This window comes from Pipra filicauda, unplaced genomic scaffold, assembly GCF_003945595.2.
Source record: "Pipra filicauda isolate LSUMZ 115617 unplaced genomic scaffold, ASM394559v2 scaffold127_size2900866_pilon, whole genome shotgun sequence".
Classification (NCBI taxonomy): domain Eukaryota; kingdom Metazoa; phylum Chordata; class Aves; order Passeriformes; family Pipridae; genus Pipra; species Pipra filicauda.
The window spans coordinates 2,524,320-2,543,725 of NW_024103740.1; the positions used below are offsets into that span (position 1 = coordinate 2,524,320).

At 37.9% G+C, this 19,406-nt stretch overlaps 1 protein-coding gene across 1 annotated transcript in view; it reads right to left on the bottom strand.

Annotated features, from left to right (window-relative positions):
• DNAH3 (dynein axonemal heavy chain 3) overlaps positions 1-19,406 on the bottom strand; it is a 54,936-nt gene that overhangs the window by 17,691 nt on the left and 17,839 nt on the right. Inside the window, exons 19-45 of the mRNA XM_027726187.2 lie at positions 17,926-18,070; positions 17,433-17,644; positions 17,119-17,210; positions 16,581-16,695; positions 15,903-16,019; positions 15,541-15,720; positions 14,789-14,925; positions 13,913-14,114; positions 12,971-13,063; positions 12,560-12,670; positions 11,815-11,929; positions 11,230-11,428; positions 10,111-10,219; positions 9,677-9,790; positions 8,369-8,545; positions 8,014-8,105; positions 7,387-7,606; positions 6,449-6,583; positions 5,490-5,601; positions 4,707-4,948; positions 4,002-4,102; positions 3,818-3,923; positions 3,011-3,140; positions 2,291-2,527; positions 1,792-1,895; positions 772-1,066; positions 110-289 (exon numbers count right to left, since the gene is read on the bottom strand). Of these exons, the coding sequence (XP_027581988.1) occupies positions 110-289; positions 772-1,066; positions 1,792-1,895; positions 2,291-2,527; positions 3,011-3,140; positions 3,818-3,923; positions 4,002-4,102; positions 4,707-4,948; positions 5,490-5,601; positions 6,449-6,583; positions 7,387-7,606; positions 8,014-8,105; positions 8,369-8,545; positions 9,677-9,790; positions 10,111-10,219; positions 11,230-11,428; positions 11,815-11,929; positions 12,560-12,670; positions 12,971-13,063; positions 13,913-14,114; positions 14,789-14,925; positions 15,541-15,720; positions 15,903-16,019; positions 16,581-16,695; positions 17,119-17,210; positions 17,433-17,644; positions 17,926-18,070 (4,072 nt within the window). The remainder of the gene's footprint in view (positions 1-109; positions 290-771; positions 1,067-1,791; positions 1,896-2,290; positions 2,528-3,010; positions 3,141-3,817; positions 3,924-4,001; positions 4,103-4,706; positions 4,949-5,489; positions 5,602-6,448; positions 6,584-7,386; positions 7,607-8,013; positions 8,106-8,368; positions 8,546-9,676; positions 9,791-10,110; positions 10,220-11,229; positions 11,429-11,814; positions 11,930-12,559; positions 12,671-12,970; positions 13,064-13,912; positions 14,115-14,788; positions 14,926-15,540; positions 15,721-15,902; positions 16,020-16,580; positions 16,696-17,118; positions 17,211-17,432; positions 17,645-17,925; positions 18,071-19,406) is intronic.

The following is a 19,406-nucleotide window of genomic DNA, read 5'->3' on the forward strand; positions in this document are numbered from 1 at the left end:
TCTGTAGGTCCAGCAGTCACAGATAAATGTAGAATTTGTCATCAGCAAAACTGAACCTCTTAACTTCAGTGAACCAGATAACCACTTCCCACAGTAATGTATTTCCTACCTGTAATATCATTCCTGCCTCCCCCAGGTGGACCCATGGCTGTAACAAGCAGCACATCTATGATACTAATCTGGGATGCATCTTTCTTGTCATACCAGTGACCATGATCAATCAATTGTCTGAGAAGCTCAATAGCTGGCTGGGCTCCATACACTTCCTTTTCAGGCATGTTTAGGTCATCTATGGAGAACATGGACATTGAATAAAAAAAATCTCAGTGTTTAGGAATTTAGTTTTCTTCGAAGAAGGAAAAATAACTGAACTAGAGGTAGAAGAAGGCTGTATGTTGTTATTCTTGCTTCCCATTAAACTAACCAGAATCAAATGCCATTATACCTCACAGGCATAATTAGGGGTGATGGCTCAACTTAGTGTGGTTGGTGATTTTGTTTTATTTCATGTCATGTCTCACTGAAACTCTAAGAACTACTCTGAAGACAACCACCACTTGAACCTCTTGGCAGGGGACAGTGCTAATCCTTCAGTGATCCTTGGGGGTCCCTTCCAACTCAGGAAATTCTAGGATTATGATCCTTTGGGTGCCCGAAAAAAGCCAAAGAGCACTGAAGCAATCCAAATTTAGTAGTCTCAATGAACCACTTCCTTTGCCAAAAGCCAGAATTAAAATGATTAGAAAAAAAACCCTGAAAAAAATGTCTTACCCACAAATATTACAGCTTCTTTCCCCGCAGGAGGTCCAAATACTCCTTTTTTTCTTCTGTCCAGCTTAGACATAATAATATCCTGGGTTTGGCTAGCAGAGGTTCTTGCAGAGAAGTTGATGAAACTCGGGATGTATTTTTCCTTTGGAAGTTTTAGTAGGAAATTGTTTGTTATAGCTGTTTTTCCAGTGCCAGTGGGACCCACAAAAAGCAAAGGCACACTGTGTTCCACATATGTTTTAAGAAAAAACATTTGTCTGGCAGTTTCTATTGTTGGAATGGTCAGCTCAGATACCTGTTACCCAGGAAAGTAAAACAGCACATGAAAACCAAACATCTGATACCTCAATCAACAGGAATATTTGCAAGCAAATCCAGGAATCCTGTAGCAAAAATGCATTTTTTAAAAATTCTGTTCTCTGAAAACCTAGGCTATAACAAGGTTCTAGTAGATAGTATGGCCCTACTTCTTGTTCAGTGCTTATTCAGTAAGTAGCAAAACTACCTATATTATGGTTCACAGACATTATATAAGACAGGAAGGAGAACTGCAGAGTAAAGTATGGCTTAGTTCTGCTCCTCTACTCTCACTACTGCTCTCCATATCCCAAAGAAGCTGTAAGTCTCTTTGCTTGCTGCCTCTAAGTAACTCATACTATAATATCATGAGATCAACCACAGAAAACAAAAAAAGAAGGAATGGAAATTCAGGCTTTGGCTTTTTCCCCACCATAGTTTCCCCAATGTCAGATGCTATTAGAAAACAAAGCAGAACCAAAATTTTAACCATCAGGCAACCTCAGGGCTCCACATGCACCTGCAGTGCTGAACTTTCAGTATCGGTGTTACCAGAATTCAGACAAAGCTGTGAAAAGGAGCCTACAGAGATTAATGAAATGTTGCAGAACAATCATTAAACAGCCTAATATAATAGGATCAGACCTTGCTAAGCTAGTTGATTATACCTCTAAATCATTTAGTCAAATAATTATTTTCTATTATAAAGATACTAATGTGAACCTTAGCCCCAGGAGAGATGACTTGCTCTTCTTTTGTGATGTACTCCGTCCACATGTGCCACTGCCCACTGCCATGCTTGTGAAAATAGAAGTCATAAACATTCCCTGTTAATTGAAAAACACAACATAGGAAAACTCACTGATTAAATAACAGACTTCAGTTATTTTAGTGTGAGATGTCCAACACTGTGAGATAACAGAAGCTTTCTACTACACGAGATAGACCCCCCCTTTACCCCCCACCTCATCCCCCCACTGCCATTACCATCACCAAATTATTTTAGGTCAGATGCAGCAACACTGTTTGAGTACAACAGGAGGCATATGCTACTCCTGGTTAAAAGAGCCAGGAAAGAGCACCCAACTGTGCAGCCCAAGGCTTGGCAGATGGTGGCTCTGCTGCAGACTTAACATCTGCCAGGCACTCTATTCTCCCTTAAAGTGACGAGTTTTCTTAATGCTTTATAAAAGGCCAGGCAAGTACAGTTATGAAGAAGCACCTTTTTCTGGGAAGATATTGTTTTTGGTAAGCTTCACACTTTTAGGGCGTGGGTTTTCCTCATTCATTCCCATTAGCAAGTTGCGGTAAAATGAATCAAATTTTTTTCTGCTGTCTGCATCAATGATCCCACCAACTGTCCACACCAAAGCAAAAAGGAAAAGGCTCTGCAGCCACAAGGTGATTTGCTGACTAGACATGACTTCCTGCTCCTCTTCCTCAGATCCATGTATCTCATCTGAAACACATATTTTGGATTTTAGTTAAATGCCAGTAATAACCATAAATCCCAAGGCAAAATACATTTTTGCAAAAGTATTCTGAGATAAAGTTAGAGAATTGTCTTCAGTGGTACAAAGCCAATCTACAAAGTGAGGATCTTGTCTGTGTAAAATACTGTTTACAAATAAAAATAAAGTTAGAAGAAAAAATATTTATAAGAGGTCCTAACTCTTTTCTTCCAATCCCAGCAAACAGCAAGCAAAACATATGGAATATCAGTTTTGTAATGACATCAGTTTCCAAATGTGAAAGCTCTGTATGCTGGTCAAAGAACTGTCACTAATACTGATCGTCGAGATCACTGAGTGTGTTCTATGAACTCAACAATAAAGAATTCTTTTGGTATTTCCTTGCATCTGATAACCTGCATTTTATCACAGGATATGGCAGGGAAAAAAAGGAAAATTGAAATAAAAAGAAAAAGGTTCAGGGTACTTACCAAGCAGACAAGTATAGAGTTTCATCAAGCTGTAACTCAGATGAAGAGAGGATGTTTGTACAATGGCTTTGCAACGATGGTGAATAAAATCTAAACAGGGCTGGACTAGCCACATAAACAAGTCATCGACCTACCAGGAGAAAAGGAGATGGATGTATAACAATTCAGGATTTGCCACATTTCCCATTGTCCCTCAATTCACTCTCAATTAAAAATAAGGCATCAGAAATTCTCCAGGTTGGCAGAGAGAAGATCAAGAAAGGACTTGTGTGAAGCAGTAGTGAAATGTTTACAAAGTCACACCATCCTTATTTGATGGTGACAAGTTGTATCTACCCAGTTACTAATCCAGACAGCAGAGCAGAAGCTCAGCCCAGGGAGATCCCTGCTTTGCTTAGAAAACTGTCCATATAGAGCTCTTCAAGTCTTGGTACTTCTTTTGATCGTAATTTCCTGCAAAACCTCAACAAGAGTCTTGTCAAATCACATGAATAAGCCTTCTACAGCTCCAATCCTAGTATTATTCCAATTCTTTTACTAGACTTTGATGCCAAGTAATAGGAATTTTGAATTTTGATTAAAAGCTGATTATCACCAAAACCTACTTTTATTTGCATTTACACTGAAGACATACAATACACAACACAAAGAGCTCTCATTTATGCAAGCAATGAGGTGATAAAAGCTGTTATGACAATAATAAAAAAGTTCTGACTCTGTATGCCTGCCTTCAAGTAGGCAAACTGTGAATGTCACCTTATAGTCAATCTTCTAAACTAGACCCATGTGAAAAATGAAGTCTCGCACCAGCGCTCGGTGTTCTTCCTGCAGGTTTGGAGGCAGAGTTTTCAGGTAGGAATCCTTCAGTGGCTTCCAACCTAACTGTTGTGGGTCCATATAGATCATACCACACCTGGAAAGAACAAACGTCTTTGCTATAGGAATATATGTGCAAGGTGGGACAGTTCAAGCTGGGATGCTTTCACATTACCTGCTGACGGTTGCTGGAGATGCCTGCTCTAAGTCCGCTGGCTCGAAGATTAAACTCATTTGTGAATTCATCTGAATTATTTCACCACTCATTAAGCATAGCTAGAAGAAGAGCATCACATAAACATGGTCTAGTCATGTCATTGCCAATCAACCCAGTCGAAGCAATGTCTGTCATAAAATCACTGAACATTCTACTTAGTGTCACTCCTCATTCGATCATTTGTATTCTCACAATACACGATATTTTCTGACCTTGTCTCAACTTTTCCATGTGTTACTGTAAGGCTTGCAGAGGCACAGAAAACAATGCTCTATCTTTAAATAACTGCAAGAAAAAGCCATTATGACCCATAGCTTTTTTAAAATTCATTTATTCACTAGGTAATTTAAGCAAGTTCCGTTTTCAGTCACAGAACTGAGTTCATGCATTTCAGTTTCCCAAAAGGGTCAATAAAAGAGCCTCACTGAGCAATCTCATTTCAATAAAGGAGTAAGATAAGGCTTCTAGGGAGAAGTAACAGGTTAATATCATCTAATACCTTCCAAACCCACTCATACAATTAGGAAAATAAAGAGATGCTTTTAAGCACATCAGCCTTTCCCGAGTCCCACGTGTCCTTTGACTAACGTGGTAACAATATTGCTACTACCAAAATAAAGTATGTTTCTTCAAGGACGAGGTTATGGGCAAAAATTAGGCTACCTTTTTATTATCATCCAGCACAGTGTTCATGTTCTCTATCCAAACTGCATCCACTGGGCCATCAAAAATAATCCACTTGCGATCGTCTGTGGTAGAAGATGCTTGTTCCCTGAAGGCCTTTGCAAGAACTCCATCTGACCACTCGTGACTGACAGGATCAAAACTGCCATACAGCTGTCCCATAGTAATGGCTTTGGGATTAATAACTTTGTACTCAACAGCAAATTCATCCATGCATTTTGCTGTGTAAAAAGACAAATAGATGAGCTCGAGAATCTGATAGGTTAGCTTCATTCAACAACTGGAGTACAGAACAAGATGATTCCTGAGGATCCTACTTTAGCTGCTCAAGGCAAAATCCCCCAGACATCTGGCAGTAAATAAGAAATTCCATTACTTGTACAAGGGAAGTAAGATGTCCTCTGTACAAAAACACGTGAAAAAATGAAAAAGCAGAGCAGCATAGACTTCATATATTTATGGGAGCTTCTTACAATCTCCCTATCAGAGCTAGTTTTTTCAAGAGTATTATGCACAAATACAATGTATAACAAAATTCAGAAAAGCATAAACACATTAGTATGGCTTACTGTTCCGGTAGATGCAGACAAAAATACTTTTGGACAAATACACCAGCCAAAACCAGTCAAATAAATAGAAATTTTGCAATCAAAAAAGCAGAATACAGGACAATTAACAACCTCGGCATATCTCAGCAAAGGAAAAATATTAGTCATGGAATTAACTTAATTTAATGAGAATTTGGGGGCTGAACAATGTTACCTGCACACAAATCTGCCAGGGCTCCAGCCAGCACTTTGTATGAAGAGGTCTTCCCACTCATAGGATCTCCAACAATCATGAAACCATGGCGCACCAGCATCATTTCATAGACCTGTGTCAGAGACGAGACATCGGCTCTTTAGCACAGCACAAAACAAGCATCATGTGTATGAAACCAGAGGCCTCTCTTCTGCATTCAGATGTGACAGGACAAAATATCAGTCAAAGATCTGCACTCTGTTGGCTGACCAAATCCTTAATTCCAATCAGAGGGCAGTCATATCTGCATGGCAATTCTCACAGATATAATTTAAGAAGTCATTTACCCCCAACATCCTGCCTTTCTCCTTACTAAATGTTATCCCTCAGCTGTAACAACATCACTGTACAGGGTCAGTGCACTACCCAGACACTGCAGATCACAGCCCAGCAAAAGCCTGAACTGGAAACCAATGGCTACCAATGAATCTGACACAAACGGATTGAAACTCCAGCTCTGAGGATTTGTCATAGGACTGGTCACCAATACTATATGGGAGAGAGTGGGAACACAGAGCTGGAGGTGAAGCATAAGCAAAGGGAGAAATGTCACCTCTTTCAAGACTTCTCAAGGACACTGTGAACAGAACTGGGAACAAGGCCTGACTCCCAGTCCCATTCTGTTCACTAGGCTACACTGCCTTAGCCAGCAACAGATTCAGTTCAATTTTCTATCCTGAACCACAAGACCTACAATGTGGCTGCACACATGAGCTCTTTCACAGGCTGGTTAAATTACAGAATCACTTTGAGCAAATCAGGCTTTTATTCCGTGATTTTCACTCAGTAAAAATACCCCATTTATAATATTCCATTAACTGATATTGGAAACTATTAGCTATTCATTCATGACACAGACAGGGAATGAAGAGTGTTTCTGCTCTCATGCTTTTCTTCTCTAGAAGTATGAGAAAATAAACCTGAATAATTTTTCCAATAAACCATGGAACTGGTTGAAGATTCATCTTCTCAATATTTTTAGTTAGTGCCTTGATAAATAGGTCATAGTCTGGTGTAGGAAGAACCACTCCAGGAAACAGGTCAGATATGATACCCTGTTAAGGAAAGACAAAATAGAACACTACTTAAACACAGGTTACAAAAAGGGAAAATTCCCAAAGCATAAAAATCTACAAGTATAACAAGAGTCATACAGAAAACAGGAGCTTGAAAGCAAATGTCCTCAGCTGGATAAAACTAACTTCCAGGCAAACTGCAGCCATGGAAGTTTTTTGTATGCATGAAACAGAAACCAGTGCCTGCATTTTTCATAAACACACTGATATTGTAAAAAGGAGTTTGTCCCCAAAAGTATTTCAGGATAAGGATGTGAAAGTTGTTGAAAGAATTCCAGTGATTAAGTAGAAGGGTATGTGTTGCAAAATATCAGAGCAGTGACTGTGTGTGCTTGTACCCCAGCTCTTAGTCTTTAGTACTGATTGTTTTGTAGCTTAACATAGTCTTTATTTTCTATTAAAGCAGCATGCAAACAGAAACTTCATAATTTTTATTCTGACTGCAAATTTCTAATTGAGCTTAATTTAATTGTCCACATCTATTTTGCAACACAGAGTACAAACTTCAAAGAATGATTTCTACAAATGAAACAGCACAAGGTGACTTTTAGCAAGATATCTTCTAAAACATTCCGTAGAATAATTTAAAAGGCACCACTGAAAGTTTGCTTCTCAAAATAATCCTAACAGAACCAAAGAGTTCATCCAAATCAGTGGACTGAAAACTGACACTAATATGGCATCTAGATCAAAATGTTCCAAATGAAGATAATGATCTGTTTCTCTAGGTTATTTAATAGATCTCATTAAAAAACCTCAAACACACTGGCCTGATAGGTTACCTGAAACAATGGCACGTCCTGTGACAAGAACTTGGCCAAATTAACATCCATCAAAGCCCGAAGTAACAACACACTTTCATTTTCAGTTGGGTACTTCAGCTTTAGGTTCCCTGCTGCTGTCAGGACAGATTTGACTGCACGCATCCCATAGTCATAGTGGTGCTGGGACGACAGCTGCTCCGAGCACAGACGGTACGTGGCAACAATTTTCTGGGCAAGACTGTGGATATTAAAACATAACATGTAAAATGAAAATATCTCACCATGCAAGGAAAATCCTTAACATACACAAAGTAACTGCAGTGATTATAAGACATATCAGCTGACAAGATGGCCCAAAACACCTGGGAAGCAAGATTATGCCACGGTAGAAAATCTGTGTGCCATTTAGGAATTCTGTTTGATATTATGTTTCATTTTCCAAAAGATCCTGTGTAGAAGTGCATATCTGTCAACATGAGGTGGTAAATGGGAATTGATGATAAAGCAGGAGACTGAAAAGTACTTTCTGGAGATACAGAACACGGACAGCCTTCCAGAATTATATGCCTCAAACACACATATATGCCTTACAGAGGAATGAGGTATATCAGACTCAACTGAGACGGAAAATTCAGCATGTCTTACCTCTTAGAGTCCAGAAATCCCATTGAATAAAGGGAAATTTCACCAATCAAAGCATAATCTGGAACCATCATGGCAACTGTTCGGAACAGTGCCTGTAAGGAAAAAAGTAAGATACCACCTTTTGACTATGAAATATGGCAATAAATTGTGTCAGTTTTGTAGGAATATCCCAGATCATATGGTGTCATGCTCAGCAGAAGCAAGAGAGGGGATGTTCAGAGTGATGGTGCTTTTCTTCCCAAGTAACCATTAGACACATCAGTGTATTATTCTATTGCTGACTTTTCTTATTACCACAGACTAGAAGTTGCAAATTCTCTTTAATTTCTACAAGAAATCAGGATTTCAGATTTACCTTCAGATTATCAGGCAACTCTGCCCGTCCAGCATACCCAGGATTCATCGTGATAAACACAGCACACGTAGGATTAAGAGAGAGCTCTGTCCCTTCAAAGATGAATTTTTTGAGTTTGCGAATAATAGCTTGCTGGATGCTAAGGATTTGTTGGGCAACTACAGATAATACTTCAACCTAATACAGACAGAACAGAGTGGAAAACATAAGACACTTGGAGACAATATAAAATGGCTTTGTTTATATCTTTTGATGGCTATCTTTGCATTCCTCCAGGTGAAAATCACCCTGTGTCTGATAACTGAGCCTAAGTATTAGCTGCCTATTGAAGGCATCCTCTGAAAGTTAGTGCCACCATTCTCTATTCAACCAATACAGTCAGATCAACAGAGACTTCTAAAAGCCTCCACAGGGAAATGCCATGGGCCTGTGTAGACATCTAAGTTAGTAGGACAGGAACTCCCTCTGGAGGCCTCTAAAAGCACTTTCCCTTCAACTCAAATGACATAGTTTAGGCTCTTCAGAAAGACTGATTCATTCAATGCCTCAAATTGAGGGTAAGGAATGGGTAAGGCTGCCCAGTGTCAATCCTCAGTGTTTTAAAGTATCAGGGTAACAGAATATAACACATCAGGGTAAGAGAAAAGGAATGGTAACACTTGAATTCAGTAGAAAACAAGCTACAGCAGAAAAATGGAAAAATTAAGGAGTTAAGAATGCTAATACAAAATAGAATTTAATGAAATTTCCACATTTACTAGCATGTACTTAAATCAAACTCCATCAAAATAACAACAAAACTTATCCAAAGTCATTAGTGACCAAATTAAACAAACTCAAAAAGATCAGAGTAAGATCAAGGAGGGATTTAGATGTGTCTGTTTACACAGCTAGTTAACCAGGTCACTCAGCTAGTGCCACTCAGCTAGTCACCACAGGAAGCCCTCCACTGGGATTTGAATATAGACAAATGCAACCCCACAGCTGTAGCTTGATTTCTCAAGAAGACAAGAACAGTTCTTTCCCAACAAATGAGTGTCACATACAAGAGAAAAAAATGTACAGGAACAACTTTTTTCAGCTAAATTAACCCAGAATAAAAGACTGCTGCAACACAGCACAGGTAGGCATGTGCTCCTAGAGCAGGCAGCTGAGTGCCTATTTCTGTGTCACTGATTATCAAAACAAAGAGGCTTCACCACAAGTAAAAGTAGAAAGTTGGCAATAATGCTGTCATGCCTAAATCTAAAACTTCTTGTGTCTTAAATTAAAGCTTTCTCCTTTTATTTGTCTGAGTTAGAACATTACCTCAATTCTATTGAACTCATCAAAGCAGGCCCATGCACCAGCTTGTGCCAGTCCCTTGAAGAATTTGCCCATTGCCTTGTAATCAAGACCATCGGAGCAATTAAAGACAACACACTACAACAGAAACACACAGAGAACATTTCTCAGTATTAACATAAAGTCCACTACAAAATTCTTAGCATCTAAAATGGGAAGGGATTATTGTTGCTGATTTTGGATTACAAGACCAGGATGCCATACAGACACAGCCCTAAATGTTTGCTTCTTACCAACTATTTCTGTGAATATAGAATCACAGAATCATTAGGTTGGAAAAGACCTTTAAGATCTTCAAGTCCAACCATAAATGAACAGCTACAAAACAAGCAGTACTTATTAAAGAATAGCGTTTCAAGAAATATCTACATAGCAAGAAAAAAGGGGGGGTTAAGTACCTGCTTAGCTAGTGCTTTTGCTAGATCTTTTGTTGTTTCTGTTTTGCCAGTTCCAGCAGGCCCTTCTGGAGCACCACCAAGATTTAATTTCAAGGCACCCATTAATGTCCTACATTATCAAGAACACAGGCATTAGAAATAGTAAGCTTTAGATTGTTTCTGAACAGATTGATAAGTATTCTCCTATACAGGTTCCCTTGAAAAGAATTTACTTGTTTCTCTACTGACTTTGTAGCTTATCCTGAAAAACCAGTATTGTTCTCCTAAGTGATTCCCCATTGTGGATGCTTACATTTGCCCACTTGGCCTAAAAGGAACGTCAAAGCTTTTATAACATCCACCTTGTATATCCTCAATTACACAAGAAAATGCACAGTGCCATGAGCAAAATGCCAGAGTCTGCAAAAACACACATTTTCCTCAAGTGGTACTTGAACTGGCAAGAACTTCAGGCTGGCTTTATAAATTAAGTCAATCTTTAGAAATGGGTAAGAAAGCATAAAGGTTGTTTCAAAAACCTAGAAATGGTATTGCTCTCCAAGAGAACTTCTAAAATGAGATCCCTGTTAACACTGCAGTGATCTGATTATTTTACAAAACACTCATTCAAAGGCTTTGACCTGTGTCTCTAGGGCTCACCAGCAGTGAAATACCAAATGCCCTTGAATATTTCAACCTTGAGAATGAAGTGTTTTCATTTCAACCTCTTGCAAGCCAGTGGAGGAACAGGAAGCTAACTGCATTCAAACATCTGTGAAGGGCTCTGTAATTGCCTCATTTATCTTACAGGCAGGCACACCCAACCTGTGTGTCCTAATTCAGATAAATTAATTGGCCAGTGCTACTGTGGAATTGCTTATAATTCCAGTACCATGAGCTGCCACCTCTTCAGAAGCACCTTCCTGGATACAACAGAAACAATTACACTGCTGGTGTAGAAACCTACACATAGTAAATATTTTACCATATTTGGGCAAAGAAGATATATAAGATTTGCCTCCAAAATCTACAGGAAGATCTTACCTGTTGAGGTTCCTGCTATTATAACTATAACAAATGAAAGTAAATACAGATCAATCCAACAAATGAAAACATTATTCACAGACAATGTGGCTTTACCTATAACATCGGTCTGTTAGTGGGGTTATAACCAGACGCTGGGAATTGCCCAGATACTCGTAACCATATTTCATTTCTGTTGTAATCATTCGCACTACTACATCGTTCCCTTCCCAGTAGTATCTCAGCTGAGAAATCCACTGGAAGTCATTCAGATCTTTGATTTTGTCTTCAACCAATTTTGCAACGACATCACGAGCTGCAGAGTAAGAAATAGATTATTTGAAAAATGTAAATACTTCTACTGTGTTAGTTTACTTAAAACAACATATAAGTAAAAGTAATATTTACTCATACTTATCAAGTTCTAGAGTAGTAGGCTGACTTTCATGTTAGAAAGGAATTTGCAATTGTTTTGCATAGAGGATCAGCTTAACTTGATCTAGATTCCAGTGCCTAAGTAGATGGGAGATCTTTGTGCAGTAGTGGGCAATCCCCATTTGCTCAGAGACACTGAGCAATAATTCTGTAAAGGTTGTTTCAAGTTAGAGAAAGCATTTTAGCTGCCTCTTTCAAGTAGTTCACCCAACTACCAACAGGAGCACTGCCCCAGATGGAACAGAAGTACCAGCAAGTGCATGTTACCGTGCACATCGATGACAATAAGAGCTCCAAGTGTCAGCCGGGCTCCACTGGACAGCTTCCCTCTCACTAACTCAACAATCTCCCTAATTTGTAGATTGCTCTTCTCCAGGAAATCCTGCCACAGAAACAGAACCCAGGCATTAATGTCATAGCAGTTCCTATGCTCCCTTGGATGCAGCCCGTTCCAATGAAACATAATAATGGAAGTCTGGGCTCTACGCAAACATCTAAAATTCTCCTTTGCATACCAGCCTTTTATTCCACTGTGAACACTTCAAAAATCTTTATGGCCTGAAAGTAGTATAAGCAGAAGTCTTATCTTTCTTCCTAATGGAAATAACAAAATTCTGCGATGGGAGAAGAACAGATTCTCCCCCTTACAAGACAGAAATGGGCGAATTGGACCAAGTCCATTAGCAACTTGGTTTGGTTGGCCCTACTTCAAGCAGGGCTTGGACTACATGTCCAGAGGTCACCAAACTTTTTGTTTGGTACTTTCATTTACACCTGTATCACTTGTAAATAAAGTAATACAATTTGCTGCCGTAGGATTTCTCCTGATACACACCAGAGTAAATGGGAACAAACCCTTGCCAAGACACAATAAAAAAGGAAATAGAAAATAAAGCACACTGTATGAATAAATTGCAATATGTTGACTGAGGATCTTCTTTGCTCGAAGGAGCTTTTCACTAATTAATCAGAGTTCAGTACTTGGAAATAGAAAGTTAGAAGAAAATCTTACTGGTAAAGTTCCTTTGCTTATGGCCTCAGAGACTTCTTCTGTCCAGTAAATGGATGAAACACAAATAACTGCCTGCCCAGGCCACTGAAGTACCCATGTTTTACGAGGAACCTTAAACAAAAAGATTCATTCCAGAAGTCATATGAACACATTAGATTATGGCAGTGATAACAATTACTTTCCCCAAATGTCTTTTGCCTCATGCTGTAAATAAATGAGAATTAGCACAGAAGGCCTTAATACTTTTTCTTCAAGAAATTAAGACTTACAACTTCAGACTGGTACTACTGAACAAGAAGAGTAGGATTCCACTTAGCTTCAAACATGTTTCCCTGGTTAAGAATTTCAGCAATCTATTCATGTACATTTGCTTGTGAAATTTAATTTATACTATAGTTCAGAAATAGTTACCTCACTATATCCTTTTATGCCATCATGAAGAACTTGTCTTACACTGGCCAACATCATTTCCTCTACTTGAAAAAGCCATTTTTCTACCATGCCCTTTAAGATAAAAATATTAAAGGGTCAGTACACATTTCCTGATTATATTCCTCTTAAAGGACAAATTATTTGAAATGCATTAGGCTTAAATATGCTTCCTTCTGATCTGGGTGTCATTTATAAAAGGAATAAAGGTTGAAATTACCAAATTCTGACAGGCAATATTGCAGTTTACAATGTCTGAAGGCAGGTATATTAACCTAAGTCTAAAGACAATCCAGCTAAAGAAGTAGCTGGATATGTTTCAAATAAGCAAAACAAAACATCACAGATTGCATGGTCAGCTAACCTTGGGCATTTTAACCCAGGGCATGTTTTGTCCCACCTTTCAGCTCTTTCTGGTTATCATACAGCAATTCAGCAGTTCACCTTCATGTTGAGAACAGCAGAAGATACAAAGAGCTGAGATACTTTTCAAAATGTATAATGCTACTTTTTCTACTCAGATCCCTTTTGAACTAATGCCCTGTTTCTTCACTGTCAACCATTCATCATTTCCCTCATTTCTATTTCAGCCATGCTATGAAATGTTACACATATACATAGAGAGCTTGAGTTTTTATATATGTGTATGCCTGTGTGTATATCTCTTATCTATCTATCTACATCTTAAAAGCAGTAGGTGCATAAAGCTGCAGAGAAGTGCCTAAAGCAATTTACTGGAAAATTGCTATGCCTTACTCCTTCTTGTAGGAAATCCTTTTTATTCTAGAACACCAGTCTGCACTCTCACTTCCTAAACACCTTTCATGATGTGACTCTAAATGGTTTAAACCTAATTCCCTCAAAAATGTGCACTTTACAGAAAGTATTAATTTAATTTCATATAGTAAAATTCAAAAAAATTACATTTGCTTTCACTGGATAGATTTTATCTATGAAAGGAACAACTTCTTTCTCTGAACTAATCATGCCTACGATCTCCAGATCTTCTGTGAACTCCAGTTTAGCAATTCCTTCAAAACACTTCTTTAAATGTGGTTGCACTCGAAGGGGATCCTTTGTTTCAGACAGTATTTCAAGCAGCTCATCGTTAGACAGGAAAAAGAATCTGCCAGAAAAATACAATTTCCAATCATGAAAATTGTCATTAATAATCTATATGTGCAAGATAGATGGAATTGGTTTTATTGTTGCTTAACACTGTATCAGAGAGGAAATGGTTATATTAAATTGCTTTCCATAAGCAATTTTTAACATTATAAAACTCATCACATCTGTTTTTACAGAATTTCAATGTGACCACTCTTTTATGCAAAGGAAGAAATAAGGGTTCTCAAACTCACATGGGAAAGACCAGATAGCTCTATGAAGTCAATAAGCACCCTGCAGAAACAGAGTCCTGCTCCTCATGATCATATACCACTTCTACGCTCCACACACCCCTAACTTAAGAGGGTAGGGCAGAGCCATAATTGCATATCAGCCATGGGAAGGCAGCAAGTTCCTTCAAAAATACCCTGTAAGAAATAATGCCTTTCTAATCACAAGTTTACACTGTGCTAGACAGATTTTGCCTCCCCATCCCAGCCCCTCCCTGGCATTTCATAACTGGAGCTGAGGAAAATGAGTTATGTCTGGAGATAAGGATAGGTTTTCATTTTTTGCTGCATGTGACTTTTGTTCCACAGGTGTTTATAAAATGAGACTTTTCAGTTCAGTAGAAATGGTTTGCAAGAGCTTATGGCTTCTTGTTTCTAACTTAGGCCTGTTTAATTAATTTACCTCGGGAAAAATAATCTTTTTGACTCCAAGTAAGTATTCAGCCCCTTCTGAATGTCTTCTAAGAGAGTATTTGCTTCCTGAAGTCTGTCTAACATCTTGGGTTGTTCAGTTGCTACAAGTACCTTTGTGTCTTTCACCTTTGTAAAAACAAACACACAGCAGACACTGCTAAAAATTGCAATAAGTTTGTACAATAAAATTATTATCGTCAACCACATACATCGCAGGAGGCTAAAAAGCTAAATAATATGCATTCATTATTTGATAGTTTCAGTTTTCAGACTGTCAATTTTACCAACTTGAACTTTACAGACAGTAATGAAAGAAATATCAGGAATTAAAATCTTTGGTACTTCTTCCTGTGTCTTGAGCTTGCTACATTGTTTTCCATTCACAAATAAGTTCTGTCAAACACAGTCACAGTACATGACAATTATTCTCTGCTCTTTCTATTTAGGTTGCATTTTTTCTTCCTGGTCACACTCCTCTTCAGAGGGTCCTATTTCAGAACAGGCTTCATCGTTCACAGTCTGAGCTGTTGGACAGGTCTCAACTTCTATTTAATTATGCTGGTTATTTCAACACCTTTATCACACAACCCCACTCTCCCAGCAATTTTGACAAACATTTCAGCTCACACCAACATTAAGTATCTGCCTCTTACCCAACTTCTTATTTACAGGGAATTGAACAGGATGCCAAATTGCACTTACTTAATAAAAATACACAGTTTATGAAATGTAAGCACTTACCACTTCTGCCATGATGTTTTTCCAGTATGAATCCACAATCCGAAACTTTCTGCCCTCTTCAGGCATTTGAGCTACAATGTCTTCTGAGCTAAAAATTGGTTCCAAATACAACCATGTTGCCTGACATTTTAGCCAGCTATCTAGAATATCTTGCATTAAACACAGCTTATCTTTCCAAGCCTACAATGAAAACATTTAATAGTTAAGCGAAATTACCTCAAGAATAAATCAAGAAATATGAATACGTGTTCTTAGGAACAGCTAAAAACTCTATCATGTCTTACCATGTCAAAATAGCTTAAAGCACTTAGGGAAAGCACATTGTGAGACATGTAAGCTCAATCAAACTGGCTTTTCCTTACCAAGCATTGAGCTTCGATTGGTTTGATGAAGGGAGAGCCACATATTGTCTGAGTCTTAACGATGTGATCATCCAGCAAAAGCTGGATTTCATCCACTGACGCCAGGATGTTGATGTCCTGTAAATACATCACATTTTGTTAAGGCAAAAGGCAGTCACTTTATTTCACCATTCTTCAACCTCCCACTCATTCAGCTTCCTGTTTGAGTTTTCCATCTCTATGATGGTTGAAGCAGCAAGGAATTGAGAAAGCCTGCAAATGTGGGAAGGTATCAAATGGTATCTCCTCTGTACATCTCTGTTTCAAAGGTCCAGAGACAGATTGTTTTGTGAAGAGGAAGCCAGTGCCTTCTCACTCCATCTTTTGCACTGGGATTCTTGTATGTTCTGGCCAAGTTAAAACTTCACTGCTAACCAGCTTTCCATACAACACTGGAGAAGTTCTCGAGCTTACAGATTGGTTAGGATGAGTATGTGAGATCATATATTGTCCAGATACTAAGGCCCAAATAAAAGGATATTTATAGTAATGGAGACATTTGCCCAGCTCTGGGGTATGATACAACTTTCCATCATGCCACAATGAATCAGTGGTAACTTCCCTCTAATATTTCTCAGTTGGTATTCAGAATCAAAGTAGTTCTTTTCAGCTATGTATTCTGATTTGGTGTTTACTTACAGTATCTCTGTACTGCACCAAAACTAAATGCACATTGACCCACTCTGATTGCATCTTCTCTATTGATTTCTCTAAGGAATACTCCTTACTTGCAGCTGCTCCAACAGGTTCCAGTCTAAATTGAAATGAAACATAGCTTTTAAAGTTTTTGTAACATAGATGAAGAGCAAAAAAAAAAAGCAGTTGTAGGTAGAGCTGCATATCAGAATACCCTTAATAATAATTTGTTAATAATATAGAATTTTACTTCAAGAAATATTTTTGAACTTTCAGGCTCACCAAGTTAGAGATATCAATATTAACTGCAAGACAAGTACAGACTGAAAATTCTAAATGTGCAAATTCAGTGGTTTAGGAACACAACTCTGGATTTTAATGCCTCTGTGCTACAAGAACAATTGACAGTTCATAGCTTGATAAAATACAGCTGATTTTACAGCACATTCTAACAGTACACAAAACCCCAAAAGAACTAATATTTAGTATCTGACCTATGAAACACAACGTCTTAAAAATGAGAGTAGAGTAAGCTTCTTACTGTTCAATATATTTTGAGAGTCCAAAGTCCAGTATGTTTCTAAGAGTAGTCTTTTCATCAGGTTTGATCTCACACCCTACAATTTCACTAATCTGAAAATAAAGTAAGAAATAAAACCTATTAACAAAATGCATTTTCATAAAAGACTTCTCAAACAGCAATCCATAAATGCTAAAGAAGTATTAGTGCAGCCCCCTAACTTGCTTTTCACCATAAGTTATTAATTCAAAGAAGCTCCTGCCTGTAGAATTATAAATTTCAAAACTGGATCAATTCTGTGACAGGATAAAAGATTTTGGAAGAGTTTGAAGTACCTGCTCCCAGTGTCTCTGCTTCATTCCACGATTGCAGGCAATTACCAGGATAGGAATATGCTGTTTAAATTTATCAAGTTTATATTTCATAGATTCTGCCAAACGTCTGGGCCCGGGCAGGTCTGGGAAGCTCTTACAGAGCTTGTACATAATCCTCCACATATTTCCAATTTCTTCAGTAATTTCATCAGCACTAAACTGCTGTAGAGTTCCTGAACACAACAGTATAAAAAAAGCACATCAGGCACATCAGCACAAGGGGATTTCTAGGGTGGTTTAATTACAGCTATTTAAAGTCATTCTCCTTTAACTGGAAATCAACTGTGTTACAAAAAATTATCTTCATACAAAATCCAAGTCAGTAACTCTGTTTCACGCTGCTTAAGAGCATTTATTTCTTCAAAATTATCTTCTCACAACTAATCAACCCTTCCAGCTTCTACGTAACTCACTGAAAATAACATGTTTCATCAAATGAACACCAAAGCCTCACCATTCATCCACTCCTCAGATTTGGTATGGAAATTATATGCTGTTACCCAAAGTTGCTCAAAGGGTTCTTTCCTTGCAATTATACTTTGCAATAGAGGAAATTGACTCTTCTCTCGCCCAAGCAAATCTTCTTCTCTAGTAATATCCTTTACAGGGGAAAAAAAGTTTATTATTTCCATCAAAAATCCCTACTGTGGTTTAAACTTTTAAACAGGTAATATTGAATACAATTATTTTACATGTCTTAAAGCCAGACAGATCTCTAGATACAGGCCTGTGGATTTTAGGGACATAAGATAACTGTTCTTGAAAATTCCCCTAGTTATTTTATGGAATCACAGACATCTTTTCCAGCCTAAACAATTCTAAGATCATCAAGTCCAACTCTTAACCTGGCATTTGTTGGTATCTTCTACTGCCCAAATAATTAAAAAAATCTATACCCATTTTAGAATAAGATAATGTAGCTTGGCATTCAGTGAAACCAAGGCTCAAAAGTTTCCAATCCACTTTGAAATCTGGATGTAAGCTCTTCAGTCAAAGAGGTTTACAGGAATTTTGTTTAACTTGAGATTGTTATTTTTTTTCTTTTACCGAGACACCTGGGAGCTCCAACCAAAATACGTATTAATTTCTGTGCTTATTCATGGTAAGATATTGTTTTTGTCCAAAAGATTTTATAGTACAAACCAATGTGCAAAGAATTAGATCTAAAAATAAAAAAAGAGTATTGCCTCCTTCATTTTACAGGTGGGAGGTGAAGCGCAGAGAAATGCTGCCTGAAATGCAGACACTGAATTCAGATTGAATCCCAAGTCTGTGCTGTTATAATGCCAACAGATCCTCCATAAAACTTGTAGTAATTCAATGTGAGATGTAGGCAGAAAAATATAAAGATCCACATTCCAAGATAATATTTAAATTCATATATTCACTAAGCTAATTGTCATGTCATTTGAATTGTGTGGATACACCTCTCACTGTGATCATGTATTAAGAAACTTACACTTAATTACTTGGTTTGATCTACCTATAACAGGATATCAGTGCTGTTAACTCAAATAATTAAATATACTAGATGCCTTTAAATCAGATTAATAGTATTGATATGTGGGACTAGCATTTTATCTAAATTCCAAGTTCATTTAATTGGTTCCATTTTCTCTTTCGAGTGGGACTTAATTAAAATCTTGACCCTTAAGCTTCCACATATGCAGAAATCCCATTGTCTCACTGTGATTTAGAAGATTAATTAAGCCTCACAATGCCTGTGAGATCTCTCAAAGACAACCCTCCTCATTTCCCAGTGGAGTCACAGCTAAGACAAACTGTTTAACCTAGAATGACACAATACACTGGATGGAGAGCCCTGAGTAGAAGTTAGGAATCTTGGTCTTCAGTTTCCTTCTAGAAATTCCCTTTATGTGATATGATATATATTTAATGCCTATCAGCATTAAATGGCAATTATACAAACAGCTG